Source organism: Sinohyriopsis cumingii, chromosome 10 (assembly GCF_028554795.1).
Source record: "Sinohyriopsis cumingii isolate HCF-2022 chromosome 10, ASM2855479v2, whole genome shotgun sequence".
In the NCBI taxonomy this organism is placed as follows: domain Eukaryota; kingdom Metazoa; phylum Mollusca; class Bivalvia; order Unionida; family Unionidae; genus Sinohyriopsis; species Sinohyriopsis cumingii.
In genome coordinates this window covers 19158223-19178981 of record NC_142970.1, presented here as the reverse complement: position 1 = coordinate 19178981, position 20759 = coordinate 19158223, and the positions used below count along the sequence as shown (strand labels likewise).

The 20759-nt window shown below is 32.6% G+C and overlaps 1 protein-coding gene across 1 annotated transcript in view; it reads left to right on the top strand.

The window, feature by feature from the left end:
• Positions 1–20759, top strand: part of LOC149789677 (dipeptidyl peptidase 4-like) — an 85338-nt gene that overhangs the window by 29242 nt on the left and 35337 nt on the right. The window contains exons 5-12 of the mRNA XM_089971693.1: positions 173–247; positions 831–883; positions 6722–6797; positions 8636–8756; positions 11640–11800; positions 15207–15301; positions 17369–17492; positions 18144–18182. Of these exons, the coding sequence (XP_089827819.1) occupies positions 173–247; positions 831–883; positions 6722–6797; positions 8636–8756; positions 11640–11800; positions 15207–15301; positions 17369–17492; positions 18144–18182 (744 nt within the window). The remainder of the gene's footprint in view (positions 1–172; positions 248–830; positions 884–6721; positions 6798–8635; positions 8757–11639; positions 11801–15206; positions 15302–17368; positions 17493–18143; positions 18183–20759) is intronic.

Genomic DNA, 20759 nt, shown 5'->3' with positions numbered 1-20759 from the left:
TTCTAGTTCTTCTCCTTCTTCAGTAAGGCAAGATTGTGTGTTTATGTGTATCATGTGCAAAAACCTGAGAAATAAATTCTATATTAATTCTTTTTGCAGATCATTAACTTGTTCTAACTAATCAGGATTATTCAGTACTAGTAATTCTTTGATTCGCATTTATTATTTTCAGAGCGAATTGGATGCACATAATTTCAAAATATCAGCAGATAAACAGTATGTACTACTTTCCTATGATGTTCATCAAGTAAGTATGCAAATGACTAATGATACATATATTTCTGCCAGGACACAGCAGTTGTTACATAGACTATTACATTGAGTCAAATGACAACTTCTTTTATAGACTGTTACACGGAGTTAAATGACAACTTCTTTTTATAGACTGTTACACAGAGTTAAATGACAACTTCTTTTTATAGATTGTTAGACATTGAGTCAAATGATAACTTCTTATTGTAGACCATTAGATTGAGTCAGAGGACAACTTCTTATAGACCGGCACAATGAGTCAAATAACATTATCTATCTATCTATCTGTCTGTCTGTCTGTCTGTCTGTCTATTGTGACTTCATAGAGCCAAGGTGTTTTGTGCAGTACATGAGAAAGAGGTGCAAGTCTTGAAGTTCCAGCACATATATAAGTTCTGACTGCTATAACTAACTCTTCACTTACTGCACAGTTACACCTAACTTGTCTTGAAATGTGCTCTACACTGTGCAGTAACTGTTTTGATTTGTAGGTTTGTTTTGCATTTACTTTATTCAAAATGCACTACCAAATAAATTCAGTTAAGTTTTAATTCCATTTTACCTCTATTTTCTTCTAGATCTACAGACATTCCACAGTAGCCAAATATAAAATATACAATGTGAATACTAGGTAAGTATTGTAACAGGCAAGGTTTCTTAAGAGAACCTTACTACCAAATGAAAATAAACAACACCAGTCCTGTATGGTGCCATTTTCAGGTTGATATTTCCCGTTTCCAAGGACCTCAAGACAAACAGCTGATATCAACTAAGGGGTTCTTAAACTCTCAAATATAATAAATCAGTTTCCTCTAATCAACTAATGACTGAGCATTCACAAGTGTCTGATAACACAATTGCATGTTTTTTGATGCTTCACTTTCGTATGACTTATCAGTGTGAATTTCCTAGCCATACAAAGGTATTCCATGCCACATACTACACAATATGACCCATACACCTAATGCACATAATTATTTCGATTTCAAATTATTAAACCCCTTTTTATATATAACAATAAATCAAGAATTTTTTTGTTTAGAAATTAAGAAGGGTCCATTTTCACGAAAATAATCAATGCAGCTATAAAGGTTTATATGAATGCTTTATATTATGACAGCTGCATTTAGTAAGTGGCCTATTATTCAATTTGAGAAATATCTTCCCAATGTTGTGTGTGATGTGTTTGTGTATATGATAGTGTGTGTGTCTGAGGGTGTGTGTGTGTGTGTGTGTGTGTCTGTGTTTGATTCTGATTTTTCAAATGTTTGTCTAATTTGCCTTCATAAGTTGATTGAGAATGTAGATATCTGGATGGTGATATCACATATACAATTTTATCATATATAATTTTATCACATATGCAATTTTATCACATATAGAATTTTATCTTATCACATATACAATTTTATCACATATACAATTTTATCACATAGTTGGTACACTTTGCCTATAGTGTGTGCAGTTTCACATTTTGGATATCATTATAACATGTGAACATATCAATTTATGTGATTCTGATTGGTCAAAATAAGCCCATAAAATTAGTGTGCAATATTCTGTTTACTGATTGGCTCCAATCATGAGGAAACTTTTTAACCCCGCCTTCTGGATTTTGTTATTTTCAATGAACATTTTGGACTGCCCTTTCCAAATCGAGTTGCAAAAGGGAATTGGGGCAAAATGGTATTGTCTGTTTCAATATGGCTAATTTACACCCACAGGGGTTTGTTATATCTTGTATAGCATATCATAACATGAAGAATGGCTAAAACCATAAGACAAAAACAATAATAACAGCAAGTAAAACTATGGGTATTGCTTGTGTGGGGTGGGGGTTGAGGGAGCTGGTATATCTGTAGCATGGAATCCACCTTATATACAAGCTTGGTTCAAATGTTAACTTGCAGAAAAATGTGGACATAAACCGGTCTCCAAACTGACAGAAGTTTGTCCAACCACTTCATATTTACGTGTAAATATGTCATGCAATTCTGAGTCCAAAATGAACTTCTGTTGCATATTTTGTTGTCTACTGTTTCAAAACAAACACTGTAAATATCTGGTCATACATACATTACAGTAAACTATATTTCCACACGATTATCGCTACAATGTAATGTTTAGCTGTAATGGTGACCCTTGAGGTTAGGTAAACATGGATCCTCAACTCTAATCTAGCAGATAGTGCATCAACAATGCAACATTACGCACATTGGACTTCATATGATGAATATGATTTTGTAAAATGTTCTGTTTAATTGGAACGATGCTTTTTCTTGTAATTTATATGCTGTATAAAAAGTATAATCTACTTTTAAATGTCAATACTAGTTCAACTTTGGTTGGGAAAATTATGTACGCACAACAAATGAAAGGTGCAATGTCTGTCAGAATGAATGAAATCATTTGTTCTTCTTACCATCTAAATAATTTCCAATGAAATAAAAACTGTGATAAAAAAAATCTCAGATGGGTAATGATTTAATATTTATGAAACTTGTTCAATAAATTCAATATTAAATCTTTACCCATTTGAGATCTTCTATCAACATCATTACATTAATATTTATGTCACTTGCACTGAAAATGTCAATACACTTCAATATTTGTCACTTTCACTGAAAATGTCAATACACTTCAATATTTATGTCACTTTCACTGAAAATGTCAATATACTTCAATATTTATGTCACTTTCACTGAAAATGTCAATATACTTCAATATTTATGTCACTTTCACTGAAAATGTCAATACACTTCAATATTTATGTCACTTTCACTGAAAATGTCAATACACTTCAATATTTATGTCACTTTCACTGAAAATGTCAATACACTTCAATATTTATGTCACTTTCATTGAAAATGTCAATACACTTCAATATTTATGTCACTTTCACTGAAAATGTCAATGCACTTCAATATTTATGTCACTTTCACTGAAAATGTCAATACACTTCAATATTTATGTCACTTTCACTGAAAATGTCAATACACTTCAATATTTATGTCACTTTCACTGAAAATGGCAATACACTTCAATATTTATGTCACTTTCACTGAAAATGGCAATACACTTCAATATTTATGTCACTTTCACTGAAAATGTCAATACACTTCAATATTTATGGCACTTTCATTGAAAATGTCAATACATTTCAATATTTGTCACTTTCACTGAAAATGGCAATACGCTTCAATATTTATGGCACTTTAACTGAAAATGTCAATACACTTCAATATTTATGGCACTTTAACTGAAAATGTCAATACACTTCAAAATTTATGTCACTTACACTGAAAATATCAATACAATTCAAGTTTAGGATGATGCAAACATCATAGAAATGACGTCATCTGATTTTCCTTTTTTTTATAGTACATTGTTTTTATTCAAACTAATTGCAAAATGGGCTAGTGTTTGAATGCTATTTGCTAGTGTTGGAATGTTATAGTCCAGTGTTCAAATGTTACCGGCATAATGTGTTATAGTTGGAATGTACTGTATAAGCATAATGGCTTGTGATGGTATTCTATTGGCACAATGGACTAGTGTTGGAATTTCATTGGCATAATGGACTAGTGTTGGAATTTCATTGGCATAATGGACTAGTGTTGGAATTTCATTGGCATAATGGACTAGTGTTGGAATTTCATTGGCACAATGGACTAGTGTTGGAATTTCATTGGCACAATGGACTAGTGTTGGAATTTCATTGGCATAATGGACTAGTGTTGGAATTTCATTGGCACAATGGACTAGTGTTGGAATTTCATTGGCATAATGGACTAGTGTTGGAATTTCATTGGCACAATGGACTAGTGTTGGAATTTCATTGGCACAATGGACTAGTGTTGGAATTTCATTGGCATAATGGGCACATGTTGGGATGTTACTAGCATAATGGGCTAGTGTTGTGATGTTATTGGTACAATGGGATGCTGTTGGAATTTTATTGGCATAATGGGCCATTGTTGGGATGTTATTGGCATAATGGGATACTGTTGGAATTTTATTGGAATGAAAGAGTAGTGTTGGAATGTTATTGTCATGATTGGTTATTGGTGGATGATTATTGGAACAGTGTTGAAAATCTAGGTCTTAAACTATGTAACAGAAAGAAGTGAAACCAACAATGTTTAGTAAAATCAACAAATAATTTACTTCTCCATGTTAAGAGGTGAAAATATATGAGACACTGACAATATTGTTATAAGAGACACTGACAATATTGTTATAAGAGACACTGACAATATTGTTATAAGAGACACTGACAGTATTGTTATAAGAGACACTGACAGTATTGTTAACAAATCCCAAATAATCTCAAATGACATATCACAAGTCCTCAAGTATAGAATATGTTCTGGATGAATTGAAGTAGTCTTGAATATCCTTAGGTGTACTAATACACTTGAATATCCTAGTGTACTAATGCTCTTGAATATCCCAGTGTACTAATACTCTTGAATGTCCTAGTGTACTAATACACTTGAATATCCTAGTGTACTAATACTCTTGAATGTCCTAGTGTACTAATACTCTTGAATATCCCAGTGTACTAATACTCTTGAATGTCCTAGTGTACTAATACTCTTGAATGTCCTAGTGTACTAATACTCTTGAATGTCCTAGTGTACTAATACTCTTGAATGTCCTAGTGTACTAATACTCTTGAATATCCTAGTGTACTAATACTCTTGAATATCCTAGTGTACTAATACTCTTGAATCTCCTAGTGTACTAATACTCTTGAATGTCCTAGTGTACTAATACTCTTGAATATCCCAGTGTACTAATACTCTTGAATGTCCTAGTGTACTATGCTCTTGAATATCCTAGTGTACTAATACTCTTGAATGTCCTAGTGTACTAATACTCTTGAATATCCCAGTGTACTAATACTCTTGAATGTCCTAGTGTACTAATACTCTTGAATATCCTAGTGTACTAATACTCTTGAATGTCCTAGTGTACTAATACTCTTGAATATCCCAGTGTACTAATACTCTTGAATGTCCTAGTGTACTAATACTCTTGAATGTCCTAGTGTACTAATACTCTTGAATGTCCAAGTGTACTAATACTCTTGAATGTCCTTAGGTGTACTAATACTCTTGAATATCCCAGTGTACTAATACTCTTGATTATCCCAGTGTACTAGTACTCTTGAATGTCCTAGTGTACTAATACTCTTGAATGTCCTAGTGTACTAATACTCTTGAATATCCCAGTGTACTAATACTCTTGAATATCCTAGTGTACTAATACTCTTGAATGTCCAAGTGTACTAAAACTCTTGAATGTCCTAGTGTACTAATACTCTTGAATGTCCTAGTGTACTAATACTCTTGAATGTCCTAGTGTACTAATACTCTTGAATGTCCAAGTGTACTAATACTCTTGAATGTCCTTAGGTGTACTAATACTCTTGAATATCCCAGTGTACTAATACTCTTGAATATCCCAGTGTACTAATACTCTTGAATGTCCTAGTGTACTAATACTCTTGAATGTCCTAGTGTACTAATACTCTTGAATATCCTAGTGTACTAATACTCTTGAATGTCCTAGTGTACTAATACTCTTGAATGTCCTAGTGTACTAATACTCTTGAATGTCCAAGTGTACTAATACTCTTGAATCTCCTAGTGTACTAATACTCTTGAATCTCCTAGTGTACTAATACTCTTGAATCTCCTAGTGTACTAATACTCTTGAATGTCCTAGTGTACTAATACTCTTGAATCTCCTAGTGTACTAATACTCTTGAATCTCCTAGTGTACTAATACTCTTGAATGTCCAAGTGTACTAATACTCTTGAAATTCCTGATGATATAATTAATAATGAGTTCTCAATAACCCCAAACTAGTTGTTTAGTCTAAAATGTCAAAGTACACTTTGTAATTCCAATGAATAATTTAATTTAATAGTCTATTCTACAATTATGTCTGAACAAAACTGCAAACTCTGATCATAGATTCCCAAAGACAGATATCAAACAGGAATGAATAATTGTTTACCATATCTTTGTGTATACAAATATGCACTTGTCGAATGAAACAATAGATTCAAATGAAAAACCAAGTTTAACTGTTAGCAAGACTGACCTTGAACTCAGACTTTAGTAAACATCTTGTTTATTACTTAAAACCATGACAAATGTCAGGTAGGCAAAGCTCCACAACTCTCAATCCAGGACAAAATTTAAGCACATACATACACAAACACAAACACACACACATTATATATATATATATATATATATATATATATATATATATATATATATATATATATATATATATATATATATATATATATATATATATATATAAAACAAGAGACATAATTGAAGAATTTAGTAAATACTTTGATCAAAACTTATTAGTTTCATCTTGAACAGTTTGAACAGGTACTTGCTTTTAGCATGACATACATTTTTACCTTCATTTTTTTAAAAGACTGCTCGAGGACTTAAACGGCGAAGAGGGAGCTCAGTTACAATATGTGGGTTGGGGCCCAAACGGACATTCTCTTGTAAGTTCATCACAGAACATAAATTATGTAATGTTCATTCTAAAGCATGCCTCACTTTATTATATCAACAATGCCCTTTTGTTTGTGTATTTCTATCAACAATGTTTTTTATTATTTTGATTTTATAAAGAACATTATTGTCTTTCTAATTAGGTCCATTTGCAAATAATTTATTTTCTGCAGTGGATTAGTCGTGAATCAAATTTCTTTGTAATGGTATATATTCATTATAAGTCTAACAGTATTGATATTTATATGTTGTAACATCTTGTGCTTGCAGGTTGGGTCTGTGTTATTTGTCCTGCTGATTAGCCCTAACACACTGCATAGAACCATGTCTGCCAGTGCATCATACTATGGATCTGTGTAGTTTGTCTTGCTGATTAGTCCTAACACACTGCATAGACCCATGTCTGCCAGTACATCATGCTATGGGTCTGTGTAGCTTGTCTTGCTGATTAGTCCTAACACACTGCATAGAACCATGTCTGCCAGTGCATCATGCTATGGGTCTGTGTAGTTTGTCTTGCTGAGTAGTCCTAACACACTGCATAGAACCATGTCTGCCAGTGCATCATGCTATGGGTCTGTGTAGCTTGTCTTGCTGATTAGTCCTAACACACTGCATAGAACCATGTCTGCCAGTGCATCATGCTATGGGTCTGTGTAGTTTGTCTTGCTGATTAGTCCTAACACAATGCATAGAACCATGTCTGCCAGTGCATCATGCTATGGGTCTGTGTAGCTTGTCTTGCTGATTAGTCCTAACACACTGCATAGAACCATGTCTGCCAGTGCATCATGCTATGGGTCTGTGTAGCTTGTCTTGCTGATTAGTCCTAACACACTGCATAGACCCATGTCTGCCAGTACATCATGCTATGTGTCTGTGTAGTTTGTCTTGCTGAGTAGTCCTAACACACTGCATAGACCCATGTCTGCCAGTGCATCATGCTATGGGTCTGTGTAGCTTGTCTTGCTGATTAGTCCTAACACACTGCATAGAACCATGTCTGCCAGTACATCATGCTATGGGTCTGTGTAGCTTGTCTTGCTGATTAGTCCTAACACACTGCATAGAACCATGTCTGCCAGTACATCATGCTATGGGTCTGTGTAGCTTGTCTTGCTGATTAGTCCTAAGACACTGCATAGAACCATGTCTGCCAGTACACCATGCTATGGGTCTGTGTAGTTTGTCTTGCTGAGTAGTCCTAACACACTGCATAGAACCATGTCTGCCAGTACATCATGCTATGGGTCTGTGTAGTTTGTCTTGCTGAGTAGTCCTAAGACACTGCATAGAACCATGTCTGCCAGTACATCATGCTATGGGTCTGTGTAGTTTGTCTTGCTGATTAGTCTTAACACACTGCATAGACCCATGTCTGCCAGCATTATAAATGATCATAAATGGTACTTTTTATTGCTTCCTTTTAAATCAAATATTTTTGAGACAAAAGTCCAAGACACAAGACATCATGAAAATAAAGAACTACAACACATCCAGATGATATAAGGCAAAATCAGGTTTGTAAAGTAACGTATGACAATTAAGGAGTTATTTCCCTTTAATGCAGCATGTAAAATAAAGAAGGAGTGGAAAAGAGCAATTAAAACCATTAAGGTCATTTTGTCAAATTCTGCCACCATTTATAGGTGCAAAACAATGCCTTTAAAGATGCTGTTTAATTGATGTTTGTTTACATAAGAATTTAATCTGTATCGGTATTAAAATATAGGCTATAATAGAAAGATGATTGCAAAATACAAGGTACCTATAAAACAGGTTTGGCCATGATCATTGCAAAACCATGACTCAGGTACTTTTCTTGCAGATCTTTGCACAGCAGAATAATCTGTTTTATAAAAAGGACCCTCAGGCTCCAGCTGTTAAACTTACCCATGACGGAGTGCCGGAGGAAATTTACAATGGAATACCAGATTGGGTTTATGAAGGTAATTTAAATATTCCAATAATGTTATTTTCAGATAGCATTAAAAATATTGGTAAATCATAAATTTTCATTTTTTGATGTTTATAAATATTTCCTAGGTTCCATGTATGATGGAAAATTTACTTTGCTATGCTGACTTTTTAAAATGATATTTGTTCTGTCTAGAAGCTTAAACTATGTTACAAGGCAAGATTAAAACAAGCATGCAATATGCCAAATTATACATTTATTTAAAATATATATTCTAACAAAATAAAATAATTAAAATAACTTACAGTGTATGAATTCCTAGAACATTGTCCAAAATGTACTATTAATCTGGAAATTATCCAAGGTATTCTGAATGAAGGCTGAGGTTCTGGTGTGCTTATGTGCTAATGTACTAGCAAACTGAACAATCGCAGTTATAAATGCAAAATGTTTTAACTAAAGGTAAATTCCATCAAAGTAGAATATAACAAGAACCCTTAAATGTTTGACAGAATTATTTAAATATTCAAGTCCTTGAATAATTTCACATATTCTGCAAGTTACTATCTGTTTAGAATGAAGGTTTTTCTCCATGCTGCTATTAAATGAACAAATTATAAATAAATCACAATTTCCTCTCATGACTCTTGCAAAGCTGGCACATATCTGTCAAATAATAATGTGATGCTTTAATTGTTCTACATAGTCACTATGTGTGCACCGAATCAACAAATCCTGACTCACAGAAAAGATTCTCGAACATTGAAATAATATATTGTGAAATATGTTAACAGTCATTGTCTGATCAGTTCAACCACTAGGGATTGCATAATGTCTTTACATAACCAATGTACTCCTAGCATCACATGATCTTTTCATGACCTCCATTCAAACTACTTTGACCAAAATAGTTGCTGCCATGACCTTAGCAATTGGCCTTTATTTATAAATGGAAATTTCACTATGTATGGTACGTCTACTTTTACTATAACAAAAACCAGCCATTGAATTAACAAATTAAAATATTAATGTCATAAACTCAAATGACTTAAATAAAACTATATTATAAATTAATTCATGATACAGATATGCATAACACATTATAAAGCAAGATCAAGTTTATAAATAGAAGCACAGCATAAGGTATGCTTTATATAGTCAGGGTCAGGGTGATGTAAAGGCTTTTTACTTTGAAAAAATGTTGCCAAGAAGAATGGAATAAATTTCACAAATAATTACCATATTTCATGGCATTGGATTTTTGCAAATCTGAATATAAGTAGGATTTATCATGTCCAAAATCAATTAATAATTCCAATTTTACACTGTCAGTTCACTATTCCAATGTTACACTGTCAATTCACTGTACACTGTCAAATCACTATTCCAGTTTTGCACTGTCAATTCACTATTCCAATGTTACACTGTCAATTCACTATTCCAATTTTACACTGTCAATTCACTATTCCAATGTTACACTGTCAATTCAATATTCCAATGTTACACTGTCAATTCACTGTACACTGTCAATTCACTATTCCAATTTTGCACTGTCAATTCAATATTCCAATGTTACACTGTCAATTCACTATTCCAATGTTACACTGTCAATTCACTGTACACTGTCAAATCACTATTCCAATTTTGCACTGTCAATTCAATATTCCAATGTTACACTGTCAACTGTCAATTCACAATTCCAATTTTACACTGTCAATTCACTATTCCAATGTTACACTGTCAATTCACTATTCCAATGTTACACTGTCAATTCACTGTACACTGTCAATTCACTATTCCAATTTTACACTGTCAATTCACTATTCCAATTTTGCACTGTCAATTCAATATTCCAATGTTTCACTGTCAATTCACTGTACACTGTCAAATCACTATTCCAATTTTGCACTGTCAATTCAATATTCCAATGTTACACTGTCAATTCAATATTCCAATGTTACACTGTCAATTCACTGTACACTGTCAAATCACTATTCCAATTTTGCACTGTCAATTCAATATTCCAATGTTACACTGTCAACTGTCAATTCACAATTCCAATTTTACACTGTCAATTCACTATTCCAATTTTACACTGTCAATTTAATATTCCAATGTTACACTGTCAATTCACTGTACACTGTCAAATCACTTACAATTTTGCACTGTCAATTCAATATTCCAATGTTACACTGTCAACTGTCAATTCACTATTCCAATTTTACGCTGTCAATTCAATATTCCAATGTTACACTGTCAATTCACTATTCCAATGTTACACTGTCAATTCACTGTACACTGTCAATTCACTATTCTAATGTTACACTGTCAATTCACTATTCCAATGTTACACTATCAATTCACTGTTCAAATGTTACACTGTCAATTCACTATACACTGTCAATTAACTGTTCAAATGTTGCACTGTCAATTCAATATTCCAATGTCACACTGTCAATTCACTTTTCCAATGTTACACTGTCAATTCACTGTACACTGTCAATGAACTATACCAATGTTACACTGTCAATTCATATTCTAATGTTACACTGTCAATTTACTATTCCAATGTTACCCTGTCAATTCACCATACCAATGTTATGCCATTAAGTTATGTTAATGTGTCAAATTAATTAACTATACCAAAGTTACACTACCAATTATGTTTCAGTTATTATTTTCATGAGCATTTCTTGTCAATGTTTTCTCAAATTTGTTACATTTGTGATAAAGGAACGTAGATATGGATAATGTATGTGAGGAATGCCAGGTTTTGAAATATACATTGTTATGATGCAAAACAGGGATGAAGATGACCTTAAAATAAATCAATTACCATAATGTTTCATTGCTTTCTTTCTTTCTTTCTTTCTTTCTTTCTTTCTTTATCTATTTATCTATTTATTTATTGCAGAGGAAGTTCTTAGTTCAGATAATGCTGTCTGGTGGTCTCCAGATGGAACTTCAATAGTGTATGCTGTGTTTAATGACACCAGTGTGAAGAAATTTGAATACATAATATATGGTGAAGCTCAAGATCCATATGTGGAATCCAGAAGGATAGCATATCCAAAGGTACTGTATTATAATCCAATGCCAATAATATAATAGCAACCCAGAAGGATAGCATATCCAAAGGTACTGTATTATAATCCAATGCCAATAATATAATACCACCCCAGAAGGATAGCATATCCAAAGGTACTGTATTATAATCCAATACCAATAATATAATACCAACCCAGAAGATAGCATATCCAAAGGTACTGTATTTTAATCCAATGCCAATAATATAATACCAACCCAGAAAGATAGCATATCCAAAGGTACTGTATTATAATCCAATGCCAATAATATAATACCACCCCAGAAGGATAGCATATCCAAAGGTACTGTATTATAATCAAATGCCAATAATATAATACCAATCCAGAAGATAGCATATCCAAGGGTACTGTATTATAATCCAATGCCAATAATATAATACCAATCCAGAAGATAGCATATCCAAAGGTACTGTATTATAATCCAATGCCAATAATATAATACCACCCCAGAAGGATAGCATATCCAAAGGTACTTTATTATAATCCAATGCCAATAATATAATAACAACCCAGAAGGATAACATATCCAAAGGTACTGTATTATAATCCAATGCCAATAATACAATACCACCCCAGAAGGATAGCATATCCAAAGGTACTGTATTATAATCCAATGCCAATAATATAATACCAACCCAGAAGGATAGCATATCCAAAGGTACTGTATTATAATCCAATACCAATAATATAATAACAACCCAGAAGGATAGCATATCCAAAGGTACTGTATTATAATCCAATGGCAATAATATAATACCAACCCAGAAGGATAGCATATCCAAAGTTACTGTACTATAATCCAATGCCAATAATATAATACCAACCCAGAAGGATAGCATATCCAAAGGTACTGTATTATAATCCAATGCCAATAATATAATACCAACCCAGAAGGATAACATATCCAAAGGTACTGTATTATAATCCAATACCAATAATATAATACCAACCCAGAAGGATAGCATATCCAAAGGTACTGTATTATAATCCAATGCCAATAATATAATACCACCCCAGAAGGATAGCATATCCAAAGGTACTTTATTATAATCCAATGCCAATAATATAATACCAACCCAGAAGGATAGCATATCCAAAGGTACTGTATTATAATCCAATGCCAATAATATAATACCAACCCAGAAGGATAACATATCCAAAGGTACATTATTATAATCCAATACCAATAATATAATACCAACCCAGAAGGATAGCATATCCAAAGTTACTGTACTATAATCCAATGCCAATAATATAATACCAACCCAGAAGGATAGCATATCCAAAGGTACTGTATTATAATCCAATGCTAATAATATAATAACAACCCAGAAGGATAGCATATCCAAAGGTACTGTATTATAATCCAATGCCAATAATATAATACCAACCCAGAAGGATAGCATATCCAAAGGTACTGTATTATAATCCAATACCAATAACATAATACCAACCCAGAAGGATAGCATATCCAAAGGTACTGTATTATAATCCAATGCCAATAATATAATAACAACCCAGAAGGATAGCATATCCAAAGTTACTGTATTATAATCCAATGCCAATAATATAATACCAACCCAGAAGGATAGCATATCCAAAGGTACTGTATTATAATCCAATGCCAATAATATAATACCAACCCAGAAGGATAGCATTTCCAAAGGTACTGTATTATAATCCAATGCCAATAATATAATACCAACCCAGAAGGATATCATATCCAAAGGTACTGTATTATAATCCAATGCCAATAATATAATACCAATCCAGAAGGATAGCATATCCAAAGGTAGTGTTATAGTGGTAAGGAGGGAAAACATATCCAAAGGTACAGTATTATACCATTATAGAAAGATAGCATATTCAAATGTATATTATTAGACTTATACAGAAGAATAGCGTATCCAAAGGTATAGTGTTATAGTGGTAAGGAGGCAAAGCGTATCCAAAGGTACAGTATTATACCAGTATAGAAAGATAGCATATCCAAATGTATATTATTACACTTGTACAGAAGAATAGCATATTCAAAGGTACAGTATAATACTGAAATAGAATTGTTCCTTGTTTAGAATCTTGGCATTATACCTTTTAGTCATGTTTTTCTTCTCTCTTCTGTCTCTTTAATTTCTTAATTTTAAAATATGGTCAGTTTGTTTTAGGTTTTATTTTTGTGTTTTCATGTTACTTGGGATATCTACATTTCTAAGTACATCAACTGACTGCAAATATTAAAACTCTTTCCATAACAAGTGAAACAGTAGGATTAGAATATTGTACACTTACTGTAAGCATGCAAATGGACATATGGAATATACAATATGAAACAGTACAGTTATAAACACATCTGGAGTGGTCAGCAATCAGTATGAAACATTTGGAGAAAGGTGCACATCAGTTGCTAATGAGACAACTAGACATTGAAGAATATTCAGAAAAAGTGTAAATCAATAGTAAACTAATGCACTGTCATGGGACAGTTCAAAATGGTACATAGACAGAACAGTGTGAGTGGAAAATGAAATTATTGCAATCACTATGGAAATGATATACGGTACAAAATGTACACTACATCACGCGCAATCAATATAGAAATGATACATGGTACAAAATGTACACTAGATCAATCACAATCAATATGGAAATGATACATGGTACAACATGTACATTAGATCACTCACAATCAATATGGAAATGATACATGGTACAACATGTACACTAGATCACTCACAATCAATATGGAAATGATACATGGTACAAAATGTACACTAGATCACTTGCAATCACTATGGAAATGATACATGGCACAACATGTACACTAGATCACTTGCAATCACTATGGAAATGATACACTGTACAAAATGCACAATGGATCACTTGTAATCTCTGTGGAAATGATACATGGTACAAGATGTACAACAGATCACATGCAATCACCATGGAAATGATACATTGCACAAAATGTACACTAGATCACTCGCAATCAATATGGAAATGATACATGGTACAACATGTACACTAGATCACTTGCAATCACTATGGAAATGATACACTGTACGAAATGCACAATGGATCACTTGTAATCTCTATGGAAATGATACATGGTACAAGATGTACAATAGATCACTTGCAATCACTATGGAAATGATAGATGGTACAAAATGTACAATAGATCATGCACAATCACTATTTATTAAAGAAAATACTAATCATTTACATGTAATGTGTCAAAGAAAACACACATCTATTGCATCTGATCTGTTAAAGAAAATACAAGTCAATTGCATCTGATGTGTTAAAGGAATTGCACGATAACCAGGAAGTGCTATTTATATTGTGCTAAAATTGCATATGTGATCTATGTCTTCCAGCCGGGATCCACAAATCCAACCTTTATGCTACGAATCCTAAATCTGGACAACATGAGGACACACAATCTGGAACCCCCAGGAGAGTTCAAGAATAGGTATAATAATAATAATAATAATAATAATAATAATAATAATAATAATAATAATAAAAATAATAATAATAGAAGATATATGATCAGTGTTCACTTCATCACAGTGAGCCATTTGGTATGAAAGAAACTTTGAAATGTAGATATGTGTTTTGTCAGAGTGAATCATGCACTAAGAATGTTTCTTTGAGATATACATAAGTGTTTCAGCACAGTGAATCATGTGGTAAGGAATTATTAAGCTATCATTGTTGTCACACAATATTTCTGTATCATACATGACCAAGATGATGTCTGTTACATCAACAAGTTCTAGCCATAGCCCTGAGCTGACCTGATTACGTAGACATGACAACAAATTGGTATATCCATGTTATCCAACTGACATGATTATGTAGACATGACAATAAATTGGTATATCCATGTTATCCAACTTAAATGATTACGTAGACATGAAAACAAATTGGTATATCCATGTTATCCAACTTACATGATTATATAGACATGACAACAAATTGGAATATCCATGTTATCCAACTAGCATGATTATGTAGACATGACAACAAAGTAGTATATCCATGCTGTCATACTAACATGGTTATATAGACATGACAAGAAACTGGAATATCCATGATTATGTAGACATGACAACAAAGTAGTATATCCATGCTGTCATACTAACATGGTTATATAGACATGACAAGAAACTGGAATATCCATGTTTTCTTACTGATATGATTATGTGCATCATCTCATTACTGATAAATGTGTATCATCTCATTGCTGCTAAATGTGTATCATCTCCATACTGTTAAATGTGTATCGTCTCATTATTGCTAATTGTGTATCATCTCCATACTGCTAAATGTGTATCATCTCCATACTGCTAATTGTGTATCATCTCCATACTGCTAATTGTGTATCATCTCCATACTGCTAAATGTGTATCATCTCCATAGTGCTAAATGTGTATCATCTCCATACTGCTAAATGTGTATCATCTCTATACTGCTAAATGTGTATCATCTCCATACTGCTAAATGTGTATCATCTCCATACTGCTAAATGTGTATCATCTCATTCCTGCTAATTGTGTATCATCTCCATATTGCTAAATGTATATCATCTCCATACTGCTAAATGTATATCATCTCCACACTGCTAATTGTATATCATTGCATTACTGTGTATCATCTCCATACTGCTAAATGTGTATCATCTCCATGCTGCTAAATGTGTATCATCTCCACAGTGCTAAATGTGTATCATCTCATTACTGCTAAATGTGTATCATCTCCATACCGCTAAATGTGTATCATCTCCATATTGCTAAATGTGTATCATCTCCATATTGCTAAATGTGTATCATCTCCATACTGCTAAATGTATATCATCTCCACACTGCTAATTGTGTATCATTGCATTACTGTGTATCATCTCCATACTGCTAAATGTGTGTCATCTCCATGCTGCTAAATGTGTATCATCTCCACACTGCTAAATGTGTATCATCTCATTACTGCTAAATGTGTATCATCTCATTACTGCTAAATGTGTATCATCTCCATACTGCTAAATGTATATCATCTCCATACTGCTAAATGTGTATCATCTCCATACTGCTAAATGTGTATCATGTCTTTTCTGCTAAATGTGTATCATCTCCATACTGCTAAATGTGTATCATCTCATTACTGCTAAATGTGTATCATCTCCATACTGCTAAATGTATATCATCTCCATACTGCTAAATGTGTATCATCTCCATACTGCTAAATGTGTATCATCTCATTTCTACTAAATGTGTATCGTCTCCATACTGCTAAATGTGTATCATCTCATTACTGCTAAACGTGTATCATCTCCACACTGCTAAATGTATATCATCTCCACACTGCTAATTGTGTATCATTGCATTACTGCTAAAAGTGTATCATCTCCATACTGCTAAATGTGTATCATCTCATTTCTGCCAAATGTGTATCATCTCCATAATGCTGGTGTTTCATTTCATTACTGCTAATTGTTTTCCTCTCATTACTGCTAAATGTGTATCATTTGGTTCATTTTCAGGGATTATTATTTCACATCTGTAGTTTGGCAAGACAACAACTATGTTCTGGTCACATGGTTAAACAGGGAACAAAACTATTCCATACTTTCATTGTGTGGCAGAGAAAATGGTGCATGTATTGAAGTAAGTAGGCATGAACTGATTATATCAAAATTTATTAGAGTTGCTTCAAAGGAATATAACTACAATAATGTGAACACTTGTTTTGAAGATATCACGGGTCATTTATGTGAGAGGTAAGTCATGCCTCATCTATATTGATATAAAAACTCAGTATCCAGGAATAGTCAATCAGTATCAAAACTAAATTACTTCTTAAACTTGACATCACAAATTATGATTTATCATCACTCCTATCATGTTTCCAGTAAATATTTTGTTGCTGTAATTACATTGGTATCCAGTATCTGTGGCGCAAAGAATAAAATTGAAATGTCTGCAAAACAACATATGAAAAGATCTGGTACATTCAAATGAAATTTCACTTTGAATATCTACAGTAGTGAAAGTAAAACATTGATGTGAGTCTGATCTATTTTTGCAGTATAATTTTATCACAGATTTATGTCGTACTATGCATGTACTGAGTTTCGGGAACATTTCTTGCGTTACTAGTTTTATAATTTTGAGAAACCTTCACATACAACACATTGTGTTATTTTTAGACATTGATGAAAAGGATTCATTGTACATACATCTCAATAATCAAGCATTTAATGGTGTAGTCTTTACACCATAACTGTAAAGACATAAATTCAAAATCTCCTCTTTCAGAATTATCAAGTTCTCACTGAAGGAGGATGGGTTGAATTAGTAAGTACATCCTCTCTCTCTCTCTCTCTCTTGACTTTTATCATTCATTGAGAAGCAATGACTTTTTTTCCTTTTAGCCTGGAACGCTGTATTATTGTGTTACTTAATGTTTTTATTGGTGCATTTTAAGACTGTTTTGCTATTGCTGCTTACTTATAATTTGTAACTTTTCTATGACGTTCACTCTCTCTATTCCTATAAAAAGTCTTTTTCAATCAAAGTGTGAAAATGTAGATAAAACAGCATGTAATGGCTGACCCAGATTAACGTACCATGGGGGGACTAATCACAGTATTTGTATAACTTGGGTATGGTGACATGCAGGTATTATAATAAACAATAAATTGCAACTTACCTCTGAGAAGGAATGTCCATGCTTGTACTGGCAGAATATTTCCACAATAAACAAAGGATTCAATGATCAAATCGAGCACACAAATGTAATTAAAGTGGAATCCATAAATAACAGCATTAAAAATTACAAGCAATTATTTTTTGACTTTATATGAATTTTAAACTCAATGTGGGCAAAGAAATGAAAATATAAAACATATATTATTAAAATTAATAATATTATTATGATTATTATTGAAATATTAATTATTTCAAGACAGTTCAACTGTTATTGTTACTTACGTATGAGAAGTACGATCATAAGCAACATTTTGTCAATTTTGGTGCATCTTGGCTACCATGGAATAAAATTGCACGCTTAACTTTGTAAGGACGTGTATGTCATCACAGGTATATCATCTATAATCATCAAACATCAGACAATATGCAGAATAAATTTCATAATCAAAGCCAATAACATGTTCGACCAGAGTTTTGTATATGATGATCAGCATAATTGTATGCATGCACTTTACAAAAAAAAGTGACGTTCATTGTTTGCCAGTGTAAACTTATAAAACATGTTGACATTTTAGAGGAAATTGTGCTATAAGATATTTGCATCCTTACTGTCTACAGCTTTACATCTGTAAACAACCGCTAGATGGCACATGTCCAAAATTAAGTGGAAAATCCTGTTTGTTGTGATACTTTAGAGCATGTGATAATACAGCTTTGGAGTGTACCGTTTGATTTAGTGACACTTGATGCCAGCTTATGCTTTAGTAATTAAACCATAGACTGATGAGGTTGATATCAATTTGTCTTCATTACCTCCATGCTTTAGCAATTAAACCCATAGACTGATGAGGTTGATATCAATTTGTCTTCATTACCTCCATGCTTTAGTAATTAAACTCATAGACTGATGAGGCTGATATCAATTTGTCTTCTTTACCTCCATGCTTTAGTAATTCAGCCCATAGACTAATGAGGTTGATATCAATTTGTCTTCATTACCTTCATGCTTTAGTAATTAAACCCATAGACTAATGAGGTTGATATCAATTTGTCTTCATTACCTCCATGCTTTAGTAATTAAACCCATAGACTAACGAGGTTTATATCAATTTGTCTTCATTACCTCCTTGCTTTAGTAATTAAGCCCATAGACTAATGAGGTGGTTGATATCAATTTGTCTTCATTACCTCCATGCTTTAGTAATTAAACCCATAGACTAATGAGGTTGATATCAATTTGTCTTCATTACCTCCATGCTTTAGTAATTAAACCCATAGACTAATGAGGTTGATATCAATTTATCTTCATTACCTCCATGCTTTAGTAATTAAACCCATAGACTAATGAGGTTGATATCAATTTGTCTTCATTACCTCCATGCTTTAGTAATTAAACCCATAGACTAATGAGGTTTATATCAATTTGTCTTCATTACCTCCTTGCTTTAGTAATTAAGCCCATAGACTAATGAGGTGGTTGATATCAATTTGTCTTCATTACCTCCATGCTTTAGTAATTAAACCCATAGACTAACGAGGTTTATATCAATTTGTCTTCATTACCTCCTTGCTTTAGTAATTAAGCCCATAGACTAATGAGGTGGTTGATATCAATTTGTCTTCATTACCTCCATGCTTTAGTAATTAAACCCATAGACTAATGAGGTTGATATCAATTTGTTTTCATTACCTCCATGCTTTAGTAATTAAACCCATAGACTAATGAGGTTGATATCAATTTGTCTTCATTACCTCCATGCTTTAGTAATTAAACCCATAGACTAATGAGGTTGATATCAATTTGTCTTCATTACATCCATGATTTAGTAATTAAACCCATATACTAATGTGGCTGATATCAATTTGTCTTCATTACCTCCATGCTCCTAAACATTTACAATATTATTACTTTATTTTTCTAGATCACATTAAAGCTTAACTTTAATTTGCCATTACATTTTAATAAATTTCATTTTGTGACAATATTAGAATGTTTATTAATTTGCCATTACATTTTAATAAATTTCATTTTATGACAATATTAAAATGTTTATTAATTTGCCATTACATTTTAGTAAATTTCATTTTATGACAATATTAAAATGTTTATTAATTTGCCATTACATTTTAGTAAATTTCATTTTATGACAATATTAGAATGTTTATTAATTTGCCATTACATTTTAATAAATTTCATTTTGTGACAATATTAGAATGTTTATT